At 39.4% G+C, this 22,288-nt stretch overlaps 1 protein-coding gene across 1 annotated transcript in view; it reads right to left on the reverse strand.

Moving 5' to 3' along the window:
- Positions 1 to 1,016: 1,016 nt before the first annotated feature.
- Positions 1,017 to 22,288, reverse strand: part of MINDY2 (MINDY lysine 48 deubiquitinase 2) — a 33,387-nt gene continuing 12,115 nt past the window's right edge. The window contains exons 4-9 of the mRNA XM_053954373.1: positions 21,781 to 21,939; positions 20,841 to 20,943; positions 20,149 to 20,291; positions 11,251 to 11,424; positions 10,107 to 10,280; positions 1,017 to 8,724 (exon numbers count right to left, since the gene is read on the reverse strand). Coding sequence (XP_053810348.1) covers positions 8,605 to 8,724; positions 10,107 to 10,280; positions 11,251 to 11,424; positions 20,149 to 20,291; positions 20,841 to 20,943; positions 21,781 to 21,939 — 873 coding nt within the window. The 3' untranslated portion in view covers positions 1,017 to 8,604. The remainder of the gene's footprint in view (positions 8,725 to 10,106; positions 10,281 to 11,250; positions 11,425 to 20,148; positions 20,292 to 20,840; positions 20,944 to 21,780; positions 21,940 to 22,288) is intronic.

The following is a 22,288-nucleotide window of genomic DNA, read 5'->3' on the forward strand; positions in this document are numbered from 1 at the left end:
GTGGCTGTTCAGCAAGGGAGAAAAGCAAATGAATCCCATTTGGAAAAGCTGGGTGGTGGATGTACCCAAATGAACAGGGGACTCCTAGCAGAACAGTAGAGTTTAGGAAATAGTCCTTGAATAAGAGCTTGGAAGGGTTTACTGATCCAGATTGTCTGTGAAAGAAGGATTTAAGTTTTTAAGGCATGAGCCAGCAAGATGGTGATTTCTGCTTGCTGTGTGGAAGAACTGCTAAGCACCTGCAGTGTTCCAGGAGAATCAAGAGCAGAGCAGAGAATGAGTTCAACTAAACTGGTTTTGAGTAAGCAGCCTTTCAGGAAAGATGGAGGAGAGAGAAACAGAGAAACCTGCTGTGCAACAGCATTGTCTCTAATTAATCCTATATGGATATTCACATCTTACAAATACTTAGGATTAAACAAAAGAAATGCACTGTCTCAGCAAGTGTGTCACTTACCTTGATATATTTAATACATCTTAATCAATTCTTAAAAGAAAAATCTAGGAAGTTCAATTTACTGAGTTTTGCTGCAGGAGTTTCCAAGAGAAAGTACAAGTTCCCAGTGCTTTTTCAAAGGTATTTTTGCATTTGGCTGCAGTCTGTGCTTTATCAGATATGACAACACACACAAAACAAGTATCTGCTCCAAGATGAATTTACAGTGGCTAATGGATTGAATTTGGAAGTTTATAACCTTAAAAGACAAAGCTATAGAGAGCTACAAAAATAAAACTTGAGATGTTCTTAGTTCCCTGTAAAAGTCTAGATATGCATTCCAACAGTTACTTAAATCAAAAATGTGTTTGTGCAGGTGTAATCATTTCACTTAAAATACTAAAACAAACTCAGACAATGGGGAAAAAACTGATTGACAACAAATTGCTGAAACCTTAGAATTTATCAAAAGCTGAAGAGCACCAGAAGTCTGTTCTTTTTTCCAAAGTGAGGTTTTGTTGGGTTATTGTTTGTTGGGTTTTTTAAGTATATCATCCACCTTTTATTATTAGGAAAGAACTTAAATATCTAAATGAAATATTTATTTAAGTTTGCTCACTTAAATTTATTTACATACAATGAATTTCAGAAGACTGTTAACCAAAATAAATCTCAGTTGGGTAAAGACCTTGAACTAGAGAGAGGCTGATAGCAGGAGACACTATTTAAAAGGTAACAGAATTTAACAGCTTTGTGGTACACAAACAGAAAGGGGGTATTAAGATACAGAACTGGATTTCTCTGAACTATTTGTGTTCAAAATTATTGTAACAATTTACAAGGAAATGTTATTTCCTTATAGTCTTTAAAAACACATTAATACAATATAAACAATTAAGGCTTTTAAAATGCAAAACATTCAGTAGTTGAACTTGTAGATGCTATTACAGTGCTGGATAATGGTGTCACATGATGAAAAGCATTTCATTCACATACGTTGGTACAAATGATACTGCATGACTAGATTTAATTGTGTCATGCACCTCTAAAACACAAGTTAAAAAAAATTAACTTCTCCCCTCTCTTGGTAAATCCAGAGTCACTTGCATCAGCTTTACTTTGCATTTCCTTTTAAAGATATCAGGTAAGCATGGAGTGACTAACAGGACACAGTTGAACTGTGGATTTAACAGGAATTGCACAATTCTGGTGGCATCTTGAAGACATTACTAATCTGGAAGTATTTTGGAACATTACTAAAATATGTCAGGTTTTGTGGGGGAGGCTTTTTAAAAAAACATTTCATTGTAAAAAGACCCAGTCAAGGCAGTTACAATATTTGACTTAGCACTGGAGAACTTGGGGTGACTTCTGTAGGATTCATTTTTGTATGTTCCATCAGTCGTTTCTTCACTAAGCTTACATGTGTGTTAAAGGTGATTATCACAAGTTGTACAAATAAGGGCTATGCAGCTGGTGACCAGATAAAAGGATAATTGAAAATTATTTTAAAAAAACCAAAAAAAACTTTGATAAGAACTTGTTTTGCTGAAAGCTGTAATATAAACCAAAACTCTGTCATTTAACATTAAAGCTCTATCAGGCTATTGTGGGAAAACTGCTGACAGTATTTCTCACTCCCTTATAAAGAATTGCTGTAAGGAATTAACATAATACTGAGCAAGATGTAACAGATTTAGAATATATTTCTGTGGCACAGGACAAGTACTTGATACTTCTATAGTTCTAAGAACTGCTATCAAAGTTGTGAGACTCAACCTGTAAACAGTGACTACACACTGCAAAAACACAGGGAAAAACCATTCCCAGGTGCTATGATCTGTCCAGTACAATCTGATAGCAACCTGCATTAATTGGGGATGTTTTTGCAAGTACAAAGCCTATCCAAACCAGAACCCTGCTTATTTCATCAGTGTCTGGACTGTAACTCCCTCACCAGTCACACTTTTCAGCAGAATGTTACAGCACTAGTGATTTCAAGTGTTGTCAAAATGCAAGTGAAGAAACACTTGCTACAATAGGTTTGTCTTTTGAAATCATTGTACCTATGGTCACATTTTAAGGGGTTCTCTAAAATTATTTTTGCCTGCCAATCCCTAAGAGAAAGCAGTAAGAAATCCAGAAATGCAAACATACCTGCTGTAACCCAAGTATATGGAATGCAAACATGTAATTATTGCAACTATTCATCATAAAAATTACAGAAGCGGATTACAAATAGTTTAAAGTCCACAAGCAGGTTCCTTGGTTCCCTGTATCCATCTGCAGTGTCTTGAAGACACCACCTACTGCTATGCTTTTCCAGGCAATGGAAGGATTTTATTTCCACAGCAATACTTTTTTTTCTCTGTAGTTAACAGAAACCCTGGTAATATATACCCATGCAATTGGCCAAAATCCCCATACTGTTACCTCACAGAGAACCTGGTTTCAAACTTTCAGTGTGAAGGGCTTCACTAAAACTCAATTGTGAACACAACAGTAACTAAGATAAACCAGTTTCTGGCTCTGGTTAATCTGCAATTACAAAAGCCCTAAAATGAACAGACCTATTGCTGCCCTCATACCAAAATACAGGAGAGGAAATTGTCTGTTTTTGCAGGTATTTTGTAGTTCCCCAAAACAAAAGATAAGCAAACCCAAGGGTGTTCCCATTACCCAGCTGATTTAAGTTTTTAAAGTGATTTAAGACACACTGGTGTTTCTTCTAATTGCAACTTTGACCTTTTCCTTGGCATGTGCCAGTAAACAGGAACAAAAGCCACCACAGGCTTTCTGACAAAAATACAAGTTATCTCCGCTTTTTTGGAAACACATTCAGAAGAAATCTAAAAATGTTAAACTAAGGTGAAATTTTCCAAACTGCTTAGCGCATAAACTTAACTTTACAAAGTTACAGCTGAAGTTTTAACTCAGAAAGCCCATCCAAATTTTACTAAAGGCTTCAACAAGAGAACATGAACTTCAAGACAGACAAGTATGCCATTATTTCATCCAGCTCTGTGGAAGAGAACCTCAGTTTGTCTCAGCTAAAGGCTTTGGCTCATGGGACACTATTAGATCAATCCCCATATGTTTCACAACAGGTATCACTTATGGTCGATGGGACCTAAACTGAAATTGGGTCAGCATTAAAGGAAGTTCAAGAGAGTAATTAAAAAAAATAAAACTTAGCTGAGTTTGTGTCCCTGTCCACCTCCAAGGTCTCAGTAAATTTGGCTGAGTGTTTGACTCTATCAGACACCCCCCATTTCATTCACTGCTGGGAGGGCAGCATGGGCAGTGCCTGAGCTCTGATCAGAGCAGCAGCTGCCTTTGAGTTCAGCAGTGTTACACTATTTGTAAGCACTGTGTAGACTGACCTAACAAACTTTTCAGTTCCTTTGAGTGCTAAAACTTCATTTGAATCATTCCCTAGGATTTCCCAAAAATAACACTATTTTTGCTTGTTTTTCTATGCTGTTGAGGGAAACATGGGATCTTGACTTTCTAATGAAAATTAACTGAGTATTTAAAGATTTTAACCTTGAAAAACAAGGAATTGCCCATTTCAGCACATAAAGCTTCTCCCTGAACACAAGTAATCCTACAAACCAGAAAAGGAATGAGGAAGGCAGATTTCAGCAAGTTCTCTAGAGAGAACTCTCCAGCAAAGAGAGCTCAGAGTGACAGGAGCTGACATTGACCGAAACTGAACAGTAGGCAACTTACATTTAATAAGAATATTTGGAGCTATCAGAGGATCAGCACAGCTAGTCCTGACTTTAAAGCACAGTGAAGAGCAGTGTGTCCAGGGACAAACACTGCCAACCTGCCAGGAAATGAACCTGCTGGGCATTACCTAGGTGAGAAAATGTGGCCACTGCACGCTGTGCCACAGCTATTTGCATCCAAAAAACAGCAAAGCCTTAAACAATCTCAAGAGGTAGCATAGGGACTTTTTATATTCCAGCCTCTCTTTCCTCCTTAACATTCTCCTGTGGCACTTCTTCCCCATCAAAGCAGATCAGAGCTGAGCTTAAACCCACTGCTTTCCTACTGGGCAAGCTGTGAACAAGAGGGAGCTGTCCAGGAGCACTGAACATCAGACAGGCTCTGTACACGACATGCTGTGAGAAGGTGTCACTCACCTCTTCCCCTTTTCCCACTCAGCACTAACAGTCTCTGGCTAGTTATGATTAATAAAAAAGGATATGCACTTGTCAAGATGAAATGCCATTTTCAGGCCTTGCATGTGACATTTGCTATCCCTGGACTGAATGAACGTTTTTGAGAGTTGGATTTTCCTTGCTCCCAAGGTGTCCATCATAGCACAGATGGAAAAATGGGAGCATTCTACTGCAACCAAACTATAGCTTGTTATTTTTGCTTTTCTGTAATATGCTTTCTAATGAGGATTCTCCATCAATTAATGTGCATTTTCTGAGTCACCTGTTTAATGCTGCAACTTTTAAAAATCTACTTTTATATAAAATAAGCTCTTAATTCAGTATGTTGTACTGAAGGATGTAGTTTGTATAGATTCTCTAATAAGCATCCTAGTGCAAAGAGCTGATCCAAGCAATGAGCTGACTTTGTTACAGAACCAGTGGAGCAGGAATGAAGAATGGTTCAGTTAAAAATACATCAGCTTTACCTTTCACTTTAGTATTTCCTGCTGAATGCACAAGAAAATTCATTTCAAGAACTCAAAACTGCCTTTTATTACATACTGGAAAATTTTTCAAGAGCTTGTGTATACAAATTTGAAGAAACATGACAATAATGTGACATACCAAGTGAGTCAGAGCCTGCCTGGCAATCCCAGCAGAGCCTGTGCTTCCCTTGGAGCTCCTGTGAACTCCTGGGAGCCACAAAAGCAGCTCTGCAGAGAAACTCTGAACACTTCATTTCTTATATGAACAACATGGACAGCTAACAAAATGTAGTTTTTGTATTGTGTTTAAGTGAATTTTCAAGAATGCTGATTTCATTCTCTGGTGTTACAACCCTCTGGATCTGCTTTGCTGGGTTGCAGATTCCATGAGTGTCAGAAGAAGACTGGTGGATTTGAGCATTTACAAAGTGCCTTACAGAAAAACAATTATCTCTACGACAGTGCTCCGTTTTTTGCTAATCTTAAGAATACTTGTATGTAGCTTTTTTTATGTCACAACTATAATGCAACAACAAAAATTCTGTGATTCTCTTTTCTGTGCTAGCATTTATCTAGTGGAAAACAAGTCCTACTCTACTTTTCTGGACACTTTCATATATATTATGTAGGTATTTGGAGCATGTACATGCTAAGTTTTATAAATAGATGTATAAATCTATACCCTTTTGCCAGAACATGAGCTGGAGAAAAAAAAATAATAAAAGAAAAAAGGCAAATTAAGTAAACAAAAATAACAAGAGTAGATATGGTCTTCCTGGTACTCCAAGACTATATTGTGCAATATTGTTTTCCAAACTCACTTCATATAGATAAAAGCAATTCTGTTCAGGTTTTTCGATCCTCAGATACTGTCAGAGATACCAACTGTGACAGCTTTTGGAATGGTTACTCCCAGTAGGGCATACATTAAGCTTCCAGGTGAATTTCATTTTGCGTATTAGGAAGCTCAACTGTTTATAACTTTTGCCACTAACAAGTTCAACTCATGCAGTCCTAGATTTCAGGAAATCTTTACCTTTTTTTCCAAAGCTTCAAGACCTGTAAAGAAAAAAGGATATTAACAGAGGACTGTTTTCACAGCATGCCTTCCATCTCAAATACCCTGAAACCTTTACTCCTCTATTGAAAGAAACTGAATCATCTGGGAGTTGCAACTTCATGATGTGCACTGCATTTAACTCTTCTTCCTCTGTGACCAAATGACAATAATTCCTCTAACTACAGTATATTAAGTTTCAGGGACATCTGTCTGATTCTGGAAATGTTACATTTATTCTTCTAATATGAACAAGTATCTTAGGCAAAGAGCAACTCCATAGCCACAACAGCTAGATTCCTTCCAAAAGGAGTTAAAGTGGCAATACTGTCACTGAAAATAATAACAAACACTTAGCTTGACATATTTATTTCTCAAGGTCAATAAATAAATGTAAATACACAAATTTGGAAAAATCTTAGTAACAGAATGTTTTTAAACAACATTCTGGCTTAAAGTCTCTGTTATTGACACTATTGGAATAGTTTCTCATCTACTTAAAGTAGCTAAGTCATTATGTTGGTGATCCTCCATCACATTAATTTTTGAAGAAGTTAGGCTGCTGCAAAGGAAAAAAAAGACATCAACCTTTGCTTTGACATAGAAAATTATCTGAACTGCATACATTAAGTATTAAAATTACTTCTCTGGGCATGACTTTTCTAGAGAAGATATTTTTTAATTTACAGTTTACATATTAGAGACTTGCTACTGTTCATTACTTCATCATTATAAAAGGGAAATCGTAACAAAAGAGGAAGAAAAACAAAAGAGGAAAAGGCATGGAAGAAAATGATACAAATTGGCCCTTTAGTTGGTAAGACATTCTTCTTTAATCTCATTTTCATTTTAGGTTGGTAACAGATGTGTGTGATGACTGGCTGCCATCAGTGCAGCAAGTCTGCTTGAAATAATTGTGAAGTGGCTTTTTACCAATGGACTTGTGTTAGACACCCACTTTTGTAGACATTCTCCAAACACCTGGAAGCAGGAATGTCATATTCCACCTTAGCTTGCCCAGGTTATTCTGTGTGAACACTAAGGCTTAGAGCACGGATACAGAACTTGTCCAGGAGAAGCAGCCTTTTTCAAAAGTATCTACAAATCGCTAAATAGAAATTTTTATCAAAAGGTTCAGCAAGAACTAATTGTTATTGACTTAATGGAAGTGGAGGAAGATTTGTGGTTCCCTCAAAATTCATCAAGTGTTCTGTTTCTGCATTCTATAAATACTACAAGATGCAACATGTTTATTTGGTTCCCATAAATTAGAAAAATCTGGTTTCCAAAAATTCTAAATTAGTGATTTAAAAAACAAAATATTACACCTGACCACCTTTCAAACCATCTGAGAGGCAGCTTCACTCCTCTCTCACCCCTTCAGAAGTGTGCTTTTTTAAGAATACATGATTTATAAAACAAACAAAAAAGTGTGTTTTTAACTAGAGTACACTTGCTTAAATATACAAGTGGACATGTTAATGTCATGTTGAAGTTCAAGGTACTTCTGGATAAAAGGCAGATAGTTATTTTAACTCTGCATTCTTATATAGAATAACGATTATTATAGACTTTAGTTTCCTCTCATCATTCATCTATCATATGGAGAGGTCAATAAATAAAAGCTTATCTGGTCCAGTTTACCTACAAGAGAAAAAAAATAATAAAAGAAAAAGAAGTTACCTATAAAATTACTTGTTTAACCCTGATAACATCTGAGTTGCCATACCCAGTTTGTAGTTGCAAGAAAAGCAAACAATATTCATCTTGCTTTTTAATAAATGCCCCATTTTCTTCATGACAATTTTTGTATGCTGCCTATCAAGTCACATATTCTTGGGGCAAGAAAGCTGGCCAGGAGATGCAGTGATAGCAGTAACAAGTATAAATCTGGGTTCAAAAAAAGAACATACCAGATCCAGAAGCAAAGAAATCTGGACACACTGAGGAGGCAGTGCCCAGCTGTTATTTGGGCTCTTGTGTCGTGGAGACTATACCCAGCCTAAGATATAGTTTCATACTAAGGAAGTAACACAGAACTCCGTTGTGCTCGTGTACAGACTTCAGGAAAAAGCCTTACACAAAACGAATTACCTTTGTTTAGAGTAGAAGATAAAATAGCTTACTAACTGATGTAATGAGTAATGGATGTCACTATGACACAGGACTTGCCATGAGTTGTGTGTTCAGCTACAAGGTGCAATATTTCTTATGACTAACTCAAAGCACAGCCGCGTCCAACTGTGATTTGGAATTCCCTCTTGAGCAGCACGCACTATGACTTTGAAGGAAGTCTGTCTGATTGGTACAAAGTCATCCATCCTCTCTTGGAACATGAACAAAATCCATGGGGTAATCAGGCACAGGCGGCATGTAACAGGTTTGTCTTCCTTTTTACTCCTTGTTTTTGCTTCTGAGGACATGCACTTGGCTCCAGATGGAATCCATGTTCTGTTACAAGAGAACACAGCTGTTCTTCTCTTTCTCCCTCTCCTTCTCGCGAGGCTCTTTGCGTTTGCGTTCGTTACTCCCGGATTGTCTTGTGCTGGCTGGAGAGGCAGCACCTTGTACCTGCTGTGCAGGGAAAACGGGAAATAAATGGGAAATAAACCCAGCACCATTGCACATACAGCCTGAACTCTTCCTGTGTGGTCAAGCTCACAAACAAAAAGTTTAAGTATTATTAAGCAAATTAAGTAGAGTTCAGGTAGGGTTTTTGGTATACCTACTCCAGGATCTCCACAAAGTTGTGTATTTCTTGAAAATTAAGTCAGCTGAAAATATATTTCAAGTTTCATGTGTCCCTTCTGTTGTGTCCACATATACAGATCAGTAGTTTCAATAAAACATGGTTTCAAGCATTTTCTGGCACTTCTGTGTTATTATACTGGAATTTCTTCTTAGTTTCTCTTAGAAGTACATAATCCACATTTCACTATTTGCAGAGTCAAAATGCTGGTGTGGACAGCGAGATAATGGTAAGGCAGCAGCTTTTTGTGACTAGAAACTCTTTAATAATTTGGCAAGGGGGTTGGTATACAAAGACAACGTAAGTTTTGTTAATTCATCATCTATTCCCTCTGTTACCCATTCATAGCTGCAAATGAGCAGGCTTTTAATCCTGTTCAGCAGGTTCTTCTACCTTTGGCAGGTATGAATCTGTGTCTTAGCTAGGTGCTGCTGGTTCTATTAAAGCAACAAACAGTGCAAATAACACAACTTTTACCTGTCAAAATTCTTGTTTCATGCTTAAACTTATCAGTTAATGGTTCTGAATTACTTCAGGCCAAAGATGCAGGCTTTATATAGATTATTTCTTACGTATTTGTAAATAAAAGCAATTCTGAAAGCCCTCAGTGGTTAACAACTCTCTAAAAACAAAACCCCAACTTAAATATTGTCTCTGGCACAGAAGATTCAGTTAAATTTCATTTTTTGATAGACATGTGCATAAACCACATTTTCAGAAGATTTTGAAATCAGCTGCTTATGGGTACAGGATGGAAAGGTGTACTGGAGGAAACTGAATTGCCTAATTCAAAACAACAGAAGAGAGTCACATGAGATCACAGTCTGAATCACCTAAAAATGTACAGCAACAAACTTCTACAAGACAAAGACAAAGCTTCAATTATTATCAAAAAGTTTAGCTGAATGTTCTTCTGCAAGTAATGTAAAAGAGTAGCTAATACCATCTTTGTAACCTGACATATTAATTCATACCATCATTCCAAATTAAGTATAAATGAAACCCTAATTTAGAAGGTTAAGCCTGCTTTAAAGTATTTAAATGTCTGCAGTTGCCATATCTACATGCATACTCCAACAATTGTAGTGTATTCCTCAAGATTCCTATATTCACCTCAGGCTGAAATATGTACAGGCACAGATGTATCTGTGCAATTATTCATACTTTCTGAAACTGATGATCATATTCTGTAGTACTGTTTTCTTACCTGGACCTGAGCAGCTGCTTGTTCCTGTTCCTGATAGTACTGAGAAGCTCTCCTGTCCTCCTCTTCCTGGAGCTTCTTTGCTAGCTCTAGATCACTGATTCCTTCTGGGATCTGTTCCCAGTTAATCTCTTGATTCTGCTGCTCTTGTTGTAGAGACAATGCCATCAGGTAATCCTAAAGAGTAAACTTGTGAATTAATGCTTTTGCACAGAGAAAAGAGTCAAGTCATATCAAGTGAATTTTTCAGCATGTGCAGCTACACAGTACCATCACTTTTCTCCCAGCCTTTATCTTCAAATGGAGGTCAGGAATTTGTTTCAGAACCTGTCCATAGCCTCAACTGCAGAAAGGCTGAGAACAGGTACTTTACATGTCTGCTTTCACAGTGCCTAAGCTGCAGCACAGAAAACACAAAAACTAATTTAAAAATTTTGCTTTTAGGTTTAAATTCTATTACCTAGACAGCAGCAAATTATCTGTCAGATTTTTATTCTGAGAGAGAGATGCAGTGCTTCAATTTATTAAGAAGCATCTTATTAATTTTCCCCCAGTATTTAAAAAACATTCATGGTGATCACTATAAACTTGTTCAGAATGTAAGATTTTCAAGGAACTTAGTCTTGCTCTGCACTTGTACATTAACTGGTACAACTCAGCCCCACCTCAGACATGACTTCTGCAAACGCTGTGTCTCAGCAAGAATAACAAACACCCACCATGACACACAGTCTGCTGTGGGGTCTGTCCTACATTCAGCCAAGTGGGCAGCAGAAGTCAAAGTTCAGCTATGACAATCTTAATGAGCTGAAGAGAGTTTATGTAGGAAGAAATTCCACAGTCTGCTTCTGTTTCCATATACAAACGAGAGGTGACATTTCACCTGAGTGACGACTTGGCAGAAGTGGATTCTGAGAGATTAAAATCCCATTTTCCAAACTACTCAGTTGGTCTTACTTTTCCTCCCTCAAAACCATATTAATACATTCAAGTGGCACTTTCGGGAGCCCCAATCTAATTACCTAAAGGAGTTTTATAGTCCCAGATATGCATGAGTATACACACATGCATACACATCTGTGGAATTACACATAAATATGACTAAAAATCAGTACAAATTTACAACAGAAAGGCAGAAATCCAGTACCTGATCTATTTGATCCTGCTGCCCTCTGTAGACAGTTTCAGGGTCTGATGGAGGCCTCAGGTGGAATTCAGAGTCACAGAAATTCCCATCACCATCCACATTGTGTAAACTTTCCCACACAACCTTCTCTTCTGTAAGAAAGCCCTGGTCTGTCACCAATAGGTAAAGCTGACCCTATACAAAAGAACAAGGAAAACTTGTAAAACTAAAGAAAACCACTTTTTTACAATCTAAGTAGAAGAAATGATACAAATGTTGCATTCCAATAAAACATTCATTTAGAGTTTTAGCACATTTAGTAATTAAATAAATCAGCATACAGTATTAAACCACCAGACAGTAGTATTCACTGCTGAATTAACAGCCATTTCTGTATTCCATCTTGCAGCTCTTCATTCTTAATGGGAGCTCATATTGATTAGAAATTAATATAAAACATCTATATTACACATTAATGAATATATATCAAGCTATGTACCTTGATAGCTCCTTAGAAACACACCTAAGAAGAAGACTTAAAACCTGGCAACAAAAACATTAAATCCCAGGAGTAATCACATTAAATTCCAAAGGTAAGATATGGAGACAAAGGTGATCTTTCCAAACAATCCAAGAGGCATTACCTCAAAATGGCCACATCTCAAATTTCATATTTCATAATGAGTTTTGATAGAATTTGAGGTCTCTGTCAATTGAAAGCTCTAAATTTAAGATACTTGCTTTCACTTGTTACCAGTAATTGCTTTTGTTGGCATTTTAATAATTTTACAGTTCCATAAGGCCAAATTTCTTTATTTCAAAGTCTGAAATGATAAAATGGGCTGGTCTGGAGTGAAGGAGACAATGCTAACAAGTACAGATACCAAGGCACTGGAAGAATGAAATGCAAGCTTAGGATGAAGGAGCGGGAGAGGAGCTGAAAGCAAAGGGAAATAACTGAAGTAGGCTCCAAGTAAAAGGAGATGGTGCTGCATGTCTGAGGGACAGCAAAGCAGCATAAAATACCCGTTTAAATTTCCATTTAAATAAATCCATTTATTTCATCCTACCTTTTTTATCATCTTTCTAGGTTTATACTCCAAATCAAGAATGTTGTTACTGACCATAGAGCATATTAAGACTGAAGCTCCCATTAGTATGACTGAATGTACCAGATCAAGACCCTCAATACAAAACTTGTAGCAGTGGTTTAGCTGTAAAAATCAAGTTTATTGCGACATCCACAAAAAATTTGGTATTTGTATTCCAGCAGCACACAAAGGGTTCTCAAAGATTGCTGTGCTGAAGTTGTACCAAAGCAAGAGGCAGATCCTGTTCTAATGATTTCTAAGGCTAAACAGGCAAGAAATGGAAACTCTGTCCATACTCAACACATACAGAACTCCTCTGAAGTCATTAAATAACTTTCTAAGGCAGATGTTGAAATTCCACTCACGTCTCGTCAACCCCTCTCCGTTTACAGCTGCCCCTCCTGGGGCTGGGAGGTCACTTGACATAACAAAAATATTATTTAAAGACTCACATACATTAATTATTCCAATATTACCTAATACCATGACAGGTACTTATACACAAGGCCAAACAGAGTAGATAAAAAACCCAAACCAAAACCAAGCATGTTTTGTTCTACTGTATGCTCAAGCTTTGGAATGGGAGTTAACCAGCACAGGGGGGACTTCACAAACATAAATACAAGTGTCAGCAACAATTCTGATCACATAACACAATCTAAGAAATCATCTGTCCCTTGGAAACCTGCCTAAGAACTGAATGATACTCCTGTCCTGACACTTAAAATTACATGAAGCAAATAAAAGGAAGTAATTTCCCAACGTTTCCAGTTTGCACAACTCAAAACCTAAAAAAGGGGGTGGTGTGTGTGTCTCTCAGGTTTTCCTCTATTATGCCATACATTTTTCATTACAGCCCATAAACTGTGTAGCTTAGTAGTACTGAAATTGTGAAAATACTAGTTTTCCTATCTTCAAACTATTATAAGCTTAATTTTTCCACAAACAAATATTAAGGTATATCATTGCCTTCACAGAACTAGAATCTATCATTTAAGGATGGATTAAAGCTAACACTTGTTTGAAATAGAGACTTGTTTCAAATCTTAAATAAAATTCATACTCTTTGTAAGAATTTCTCAGTTGAACACTGATTATAAAAATGTCACGTTAGAGTAAATAATAAAAAATAAATGTAACTCAGCTCCCTAATGAAAGGCAATAAACTGTATTACATATCGCCACATTACCTGAACACCACCACTGCAATTCTAAGACAAACTGCACACCTTCAAACATTGTGCTTTACTTGAACAAAGCTTAGCAAACCAACAAACACAGTACCTGATAAGGGACAGTGTTCCTGGTCACATTATTGGAATGAAAGGAAGATGGGAAATCAGAGATCCAAAGTCATCTTTCCCTTATTTTTAACCAACTTCTCTGATCTCTACATCATGTTAGTATAGTTAAATTGGATTCCACAAAAAACCCCAACCAGGACCCTCACAATATTGCTAATATTCATGGAACCTTTGGCAATCATTTCATATAAAGTAAGAGGAGTTGGCTCTTCTGCTATGAGCTGTAATGTAGCCTCTCATCATGGGTTTGTTCTTCCACTTGCAACAAGAAAATAGAGGCCCTATCTACAGACAGGCTATGTAGGCACAGTTTTAATGCCAGGCACGTTCTCTTCCCAACGCTAAAGGCACAGGCCACGTTCAGTGGCACACCCAGACCCCGCAAGGATTGCCTGTGAGCCGAGAGAAGCCTTTTACCCTCCGACATTCACGCTGCCCCGCAGCCGGGGCCGCACCGAGCCAGGCCGTGCCTGAGGCCAGGAAGCAGCCGCCCTTCCCAGGCACTTCCACATCGCGGGCCGGGGCTGGCTGGGAGGGACGGGACACGGCCCCGGGGGACGGGACACACACACACAGCCCCGGGGGGACGGGACACACACACAGAGCCCCGGGGGGACGGGACACACACACACAGAGCCGGACGGGACACACACACAGAGCCCCGGGGGACGGGACACACACACACAGAGCCCCGGGGGGACGGGACACACACACACAGCCCCGGGGGACGGGACACACACACAGAGCCCCGGGGGACGGGACACACACACAGAGCCCCGGGGGGACGGGACACATACACAGAGCCCCGGGGGGACGGGACACACACACAGAGCCGGACGGGACACACACACACAGCCCCGGGGGGACGGGACACACACACAGAGCCGGACGGGACACACACACACAGCCCCGGGGGGACGGGACACACACACAGAGCCCCGGGGGGACGGGACACACACACAGAGCCGGACGGGACACACACACACAGCCCCGGGGGACGGGACACACACACACAGCCCCGGGGGGACGGGACACACACACAGAGCCCCGGGGGGACGGGACACACACACACAGAGCCGGACGGGACACACACACAGAGCCCCGGGGGACGGGACACACACACACAGAGCCCCGGGGGGACGGGACACACACACACAGCCCCGGGGGACGGGACACACACACAGAGCCGGACGGGACACACACACAGAGCCCCGGGGGACGGGACACATACACAGAGCCCCGGGGGGACGGGACACACACACACAGCCGGACGGGACACACACACACAGCCCCGGGGGGACGGGACACACACACAGAGCCGGACGGGACACACACACACAGCCCCGGGGGGACGGGACACACACACAGAGCCGGACGGGACACACACACACAGCCCCGGGGGGACGGGACACACACACAGAGCAGGACGGGACACACACACACAGCCGGACGGGACACACACACAGAGCCCCGGGGGGACGGGACACACACACAGAGCCCCGGGGGGACGGGACACACACACAGAGCCCCGGGGGGACGGGACACACACACAGAGCCCCAGGGGGACGGGACACACACACAGAGCCGGACGGGACACACACACACAGCCCCGAGGGGACGGGACACACACACAGAGCCCCGGGGGGACGGGACACACACACAGCCCCGGGGGACGGGACACACACACAGAGCCCCGGGGGGACGGGACACACACACACAGCCCCGGGGGACGGGACACACACACAGAGCCCCGGGGGACGGGACACACACACACAGAGCCCCGGGGGGACGGGACACACACACACAGAGCCGGACGGGACACACACACACAGCCGGACGGGACACACACACACAGCCCCGGGGGGACGGGACACACACACACAGCTGGACGGGACACACACACAGAGCCGGACGGGACACACACACAGAGCCCCGGGGGACGGGACACACACACACAGAGCCCCGGGGGGACGGGACACACACACAGCCCCGGGGGGACGGGACACACACACACAGCCGGACGGGACACACACACACAGCTGGACGGGACACACACACACAGCTGGACGGGACACACACACACAGCCGGACGGGACACACACACACAGCTGGACGGGACACACACACAGCCCCGGGGGACGGGACACACACACACAGCCGGACGGGACACACACACACAGCCCCGGGGGACGGGACACACACACACAGCCGGACGGGACACACACACACAGCCCCGGCCTGTGCACAGCTCCCCAGGCCGAGCTCGGGCCACTCAGGTAACCAATGCACACAGACGTGGCTTTCAAATGCCCCTCACCGAGAACAGCTGTCACGCTTTACAAAATGTTCCTACCCTCAGAAAAATCTTAACTGGCCACTTCTAGAGAATTACCAGATTATCGTTTAGATTTGTTTTTAAATGTGGGATTTTTTAACCAATACTCAGCCTCATGGGTTAACACTGCCCCCCAAAATACCAGCACGTAATAGACAGCAAAAATATCTACTACTAACTGTAGTCAACAGGGAGTAAAACACTCAAAGTCTCAAGTGTATAACTACTGTAGACAAAGTTTACTTTAACAAAGTTATGACTAATCATTTATCCTAAGAATTGATATTTAGATATTGTAGAGCAATGCCCAGATTTTGTAGTTTCACGTATAAAAACCTTGAAATAAAGCTGAGGATAAAGCAAGATTATTCTCTCAAACAGGGATCTCAGTCTTCTGGTTTGCACAAATAAACCCTTCTCTGAAATGCACAAATACAGCCTCAGGGGATGTTACTAGATGTCCTTTCCTTGGATGATTTCATAATCAGATTAAATAATTAATATTTTTAAACTGCTTGTTCTAATGCCAATTACCAAGTTTCCAGCAATTCAGAAAACTGAAAAAGAAAACCAAACACCTGTCCAATAGCTTCCTACAGTAAAGACAAACATTTTAAGCCTTATGTTTTGAATAGTATGTAAATATTCTCTTGGACTTCTGGATCAGATCCCTTTGTTTTTGTGAAGATGTTTTAAGTTGATGAATGAATGTTGTTTTAATTGTCTCTAATAGTTAAAATGTTCAGATATACTAATATTAAAAAGATTTTTTAAAAGAAAGTATGTACTACTGAATTCAGAGTAACCCTCAGCATAAGAACTGTACACTAAGAAATTGAAAAATAAACATGTTTTTAAGCAGTTATATTCATTGCCTCTAATGTGCCAATCTTAAATGTCCAAGGAAAAAGTGCAATTATGAAATACACTTTGTATTGGAATAAAAGTATCTGTTGAGTTTTGAAGCAGAAACACAACATTTATAAAGTAGGAAACACGCATACTTAAAAATCCAAACAGGTAAGTGTCTTGATACTTTCAGTAAAGAACACAGGTTCTATTACAAACAAGTCTGTGGGAAAAACATTCCAACTGAACTAAGTTCTTCTTACCAAACTGATCCCCTCTTTACAGTCCTGTTTTTCCTTGATCTAGGGAATTATCATTTGGTGTATTTATTATCTGCATAATGAAAAGCAAAGGCAAAAAAACAAAATCACATTTTTAACTGCTGAGAATTAAGACTGTACATGAGCCAAGACTATTAGTATGCAATTAAAGGGACAGGAAGTAGAAAAAAATTATTACTTGGGCAAATGGACAAGGTATGGAAATCCAATTCCTTTCACTAAAATATCAGCCTTAAAAAACCCACACTGCACTTAAAAAATTTATCCCCAGTGTACAGGTCCTTGTATCAGCTGTACATTAAAGCTGCCAAATAAAAGTTTAAGCATTAGCTTAATTAGAATAATAATCACTAATTACTTAAGCTGTGTTTCTAAAAATACACCGATTTTATTACATGGACATAACTTATTAAATGTGTCATTCCCTTTTGGTTAACTTTATAGCTGCTTTATTTAGACGTTTCCATGTATTGGTTTGGAGGGGAAGGAGAGAAAGGCAGTATTAGAGAAAGAAAAAATTACTGCATCGTTCTTGCCCTAGAAGTTCTATACCTCAGTTTTCCCTAGCATATGTTGTGTCTCCAGCTTTCCCACTGGATGGACTTTTCTCCATAGTCCAGTTACTGCTGACTACTGCTCAAACTGTGAGGAAACTCCATCTGCAGAGCGAGCATTAAACCCAGGAGATGGAAAGAGTGGAGCAGTTGAAAAACATCTCAACTCTTCAGCAGCAATGCATTTGGCACTCACATGAGTATCCTGGAGGGCCAGAAATTTCTGGATAGCTAATGTTGGCGAAAAGCCCACATTAAGTCTATTTCTGACTTGATACAAAAGACCCCCTAGACATATAGCTACTGCAAATGGCTGGGTAGGTAGGAGGCAAAAGAGGTGTTGCTGGCCTTTAAACATCAATTTAAAACTTATTTTCTGTCTTTATTAGAAAGTTTCTTGATATCTCAAATTCTGCCATGTGCCACTCAGCAGAAATCCAAATCAAAATGAACACTGTATAGAAGCAATAACCTCAGGAACTAAAACATGTAAATAACATGGAAATTAAACAATAACTACAAGGTCATTCCCCATAATGATGGTGAAGAACAAGAATAATGGCCTCTATTTCAAATTTAGCATTTCAGAATTCTAAGAATTCTCAAAAAGCACAAGATTAAAACCACTGTGACTTAGCAGCAACAAACCTTAAATACACAAACCACACTAATTTTCAAATATTTTAACTTTATATTTCTTAGGACTTGTATTTAGTTCTTACAGATAAAACTCAAGACACAGATTTTTACTCACTGCCATAACCTGTTCTGTATTATTGATATTGGCTGAGGATATTTAACTCATTGAAGTGCTGCATTTTATTTCTATAAGGAAAAAGCATCTCAACTGAAAAGTAAATGTTTACAACTATGAAGCTGCTAAAGCACAGACACACCAGATCCTACCCTTTAATGTAATACTGGGCTGCAAAAGACTACAAAGAGCCTATGTTTTACAAAACTGATCTGTATTTATAATCCACAGGTCAAAGTGATACTCACTGACTGTATTTAATACAAATACTATATTACAGGATTTAATAATGCACAAAAATATGTTATTTCCAGGAGGATTTATGGTTTTTATCTGGAATGGCCTTTAAACAAAGTAAAAGAGCACCTGCACCTCTAGATATCAATTGTACCCAGATGTTTAGGTTAGAGTTTATTCTTCCTGCCCCACCCCATAATGAAAATGTAAAACAGTGTACGAGCTGCCACCAGCTAATCCAAGAACTAAATTTAGAAAAGCAGAGGGGGGAAAAATTATACTCAAAATTGTGATTTAAAGGAGCTGTGTCAAGAAATACTTGACTACACAGATGTACTTCATAGCTTTGGGTTATTTAAATGGAAGAAGGGAGGAGAAAGATCCTTTTACCTGCCCTACTGCTTTAAGCGAGTGGCATTGTATACACAGATTTAAAACAGATCTCAGATGTACTCTTATCAGAAAATCAAATGTTACCTGCTTGTAGAGTTAATCAATATTTATCAGGACTGTTCAGACCTTTAGCTCAGCTTATGAGTAGTTACTCAAAATGCCAAAGATTAGCACTGACAGTCAAGATTAACAGAGGGAGGAAAAAAGGACTAGTAGTAACAAATGAAAGTGTCAGTCACATGATGTATATGACATTATCATATAATGGCAAAACCAGTGGTTTCTTAACTTTTTTGCATGTTACACACCTCTTCTTTTTTTGCTTTTATTACCATTATTCATAAGCACAAGTGTACATGAAATTAAAGTCTTATTGAAGAACAGATAACCAAAACATAATTTTAAGCTTCCTATACAAGGGTAAAACCTCTTACACTACCATCCTAGCAAAAGTAAAGTTGTTTTAGCATGAAGATGCTCCATAAATGAATGTAAACTTGCCAAACCAGATTCTCCATTCCATGGAGGAAGGAGTCCCAGAAGCACTAACCAAGCTGACACTTGCTTTTTCTATCCTGGAATAATCCTTTCACAACTGCTGCCATTTTGCTTCCCCAGATACAGATAAAAAATAATTTAAAGAAATTCTCTTCCCTAACAAAGGGCACGAATACTGTAGCTCATTTCAACTTCTCCAAATGTTTGGGATTTTGCATATAGACCTATTCATCTACTGGCCCAAATGTAATGCAAACTTTTACATCTTCAGAAACCAGGAATTAATTAAAGTATCTTTATCAGGCAAACCACAAACTGCAAGAAAATTTAAGCCATGTAAGAAGTGTACATAACTATACATAACTACAAAGAGTTAACATGGAGTAAACTGAACATAAAGGGAAAGGCTACAAGAAGATTTAAAGTAGTAATGGATCCCAGTGACTAAACCACTGTAATCAATAATTCCTACGTAACATTTGCTACAGACCTTACATTCACTGTAAGGCGTATTTATATTTAATTCTATTTCAAGACAGTGGAAAACTTGCTTTGAAACACAAAACACATGACTTGCTTTGAAACACAAAACACAGCAATAAAGACAAAAATGCTGGATGTACCTTGTATTTGGTCATGGTGCTAAAATGGTTGTTCCTGAAGAACACACAAAGCTCTCCCTCCTGGACAGCTGAAGTCAACTCACACAGTCCATGGTATGTTAATTGTGTAGCTGTATTATTGAGGAACTGCTCAGCTACAAACCCTACAAGAGCAAGACATACTGTTATGTGTGTCTATTACACACTGGCTAATAGAAGACCTGGTAACAATAGTAGGTTTTTTCCTATCTTCCCCCTACGTCCCCATATTGTCACAAGCCTTAGGGAACACATAAAAAGAGGGGACAACAAGTTTCAAAGTTCTAAAACCACAGCATTGTAAACAAACCTTCCCATGTTCAGAAATGCTATATTCACTTCTAATATTACTCATATTTTTCCTTGTTGTAATGGAGTATATAATTAATATTCCAATTATAGGAGATAATAGCTAAGTTGAAATCTGAATGCTGCTACAACAGGGGAAGCTCTTGCCAGCTTTTGAAAAAATGTATTGAATAGATCGAGAGCATGCATCAGAGAAGCTGAGAAGACAAGCACAGCGCTGCGTGCCTGCCCAGGGAAAGCAGCTCAGCACACAGAATGCAGCTCTTCCCACTTGTATCTCTACTCAGTATCACCCACATGGAAAATATGTAACTTAGATTTGGCAGGGCACATACTTTGATAAAATTCAGAAAAACATTACTTACCTTCACTAACCAGTTCACTGTTTTCTGACTGTTTACAAGAAATTATTTTCTCCACCAGCTGATTGTAACTGCAGTTACCAACTGCTTTTACTATGTCAGCAACCTGCAGCAGGAAGGAACAACATGGAGAATTTATCTTTGAGAAGAACAGAACACAGGTGTAAGCCAGTGGCAATTACTAATAAGACAATAAGAATTCAATAAAGACAGGATGTTAATCCCCTTAAAAAATCTAGGCCAAAACATTTTAGCCCAGAGTGTTACACATTTGGCTGTTTCAGATCCTATTTTAAATCCTTCAGTTAACCCTTAGCATCAAAAGCTAAGGCAGATAGAGAGCACAGCATGAGTTGGATCAGCTGGGCCAGGGTAAGAGAACAGCAACTCTCAACAACAAGGCATGAAAAGAAAAACTCTTTGGCATTATTATTCCAGCCAAACTCACCAGTTTCCCCCTAAGCAAACAATACCACTTTATTGTTTATTAAATAATTAAAAATAAATTACGTGTTTGCTAAAGATGTAGTTTTCTTCAACCAGTTCCACCATCCTCATTTCTCAATAGCAGTGACTAATAAATCAGAATTAAAAAAATGAAGAAAGTAACTTTGTATTCTTTCCAAGAGTTCTCTAATAAGCTTTCAAAAATGATGACTGGGACACCGTATCTGGGGCAACTTGCTACTTCCCTCAGAAAAACAGTTCTCCTTTACAGAGTCATAGAAGGCTTTTAAAGTAGTGTGACTATAGACCCAGGCTCTGCAAAGTTCCTGCACTAAAGAAACACACAGTCTGTATTCATGCCTCAATTTTTCTGACTAGATTTAAAACATTATTTACTGTATTCATTATTGACTTGTTAAAATTTGCAAATACCTCCCCTCCCACCAGTAATATTCAGAATAACTTTTTTTTTAATAACTGAAACGGAGTAAGTTACCTGAGGGTCCACTAACCATCCATGGTACAAGGGGATATCAAGAAGATCAAACACTATGCATTCAGGTGTGTATTCAAATACTCGGACACCAGTGAACTTCACATTGACATCCAGACCCGTCTGCAACTTATGCAGAATTGCCATTGCATCACTCATATTCTGCCAACAGAAAGAAAAGAAAAGAAAAGAACAGATGACCCAACAGAGCTTTGTTCATTTGGTGGTTACTCTTGTAACCCTTCATCATTTAGTACTCATCAACTCAACACTTAAAAAAAAACATTTTAAAGATTAAATTACCTAAACAAATGTTTCAATGCACATTCACTTTACACATTGTGCCAGAAGATATAGGAAATGTAAGAACCTCCCTCTAATCACCTCTGATTGTTTCTTCTTTTACACCCATCAACTAATTTGAGGCAGTTCTGATTGCTTTTAGGTCTATTTCCCAAAGCCACAAGCCAGATGTTTCCAAGAAATCTGAATAATAAGGGAATCTTCAAGG

The sequence above is a fragment of the Vidua chalybeata genome, chromosome 13 (assembly GCF_026979565.1).
Source record: "Vidua chalybeata isolate OUT-0048 chromosome 13, bVidCha1 merged haplotype, whole genome shotgun sequence".
NCBI lineage: Eukaryota > Metazoa > Chordata > Aves > Passeriformes > Viduidae > Vidua > Vidua chalybeata.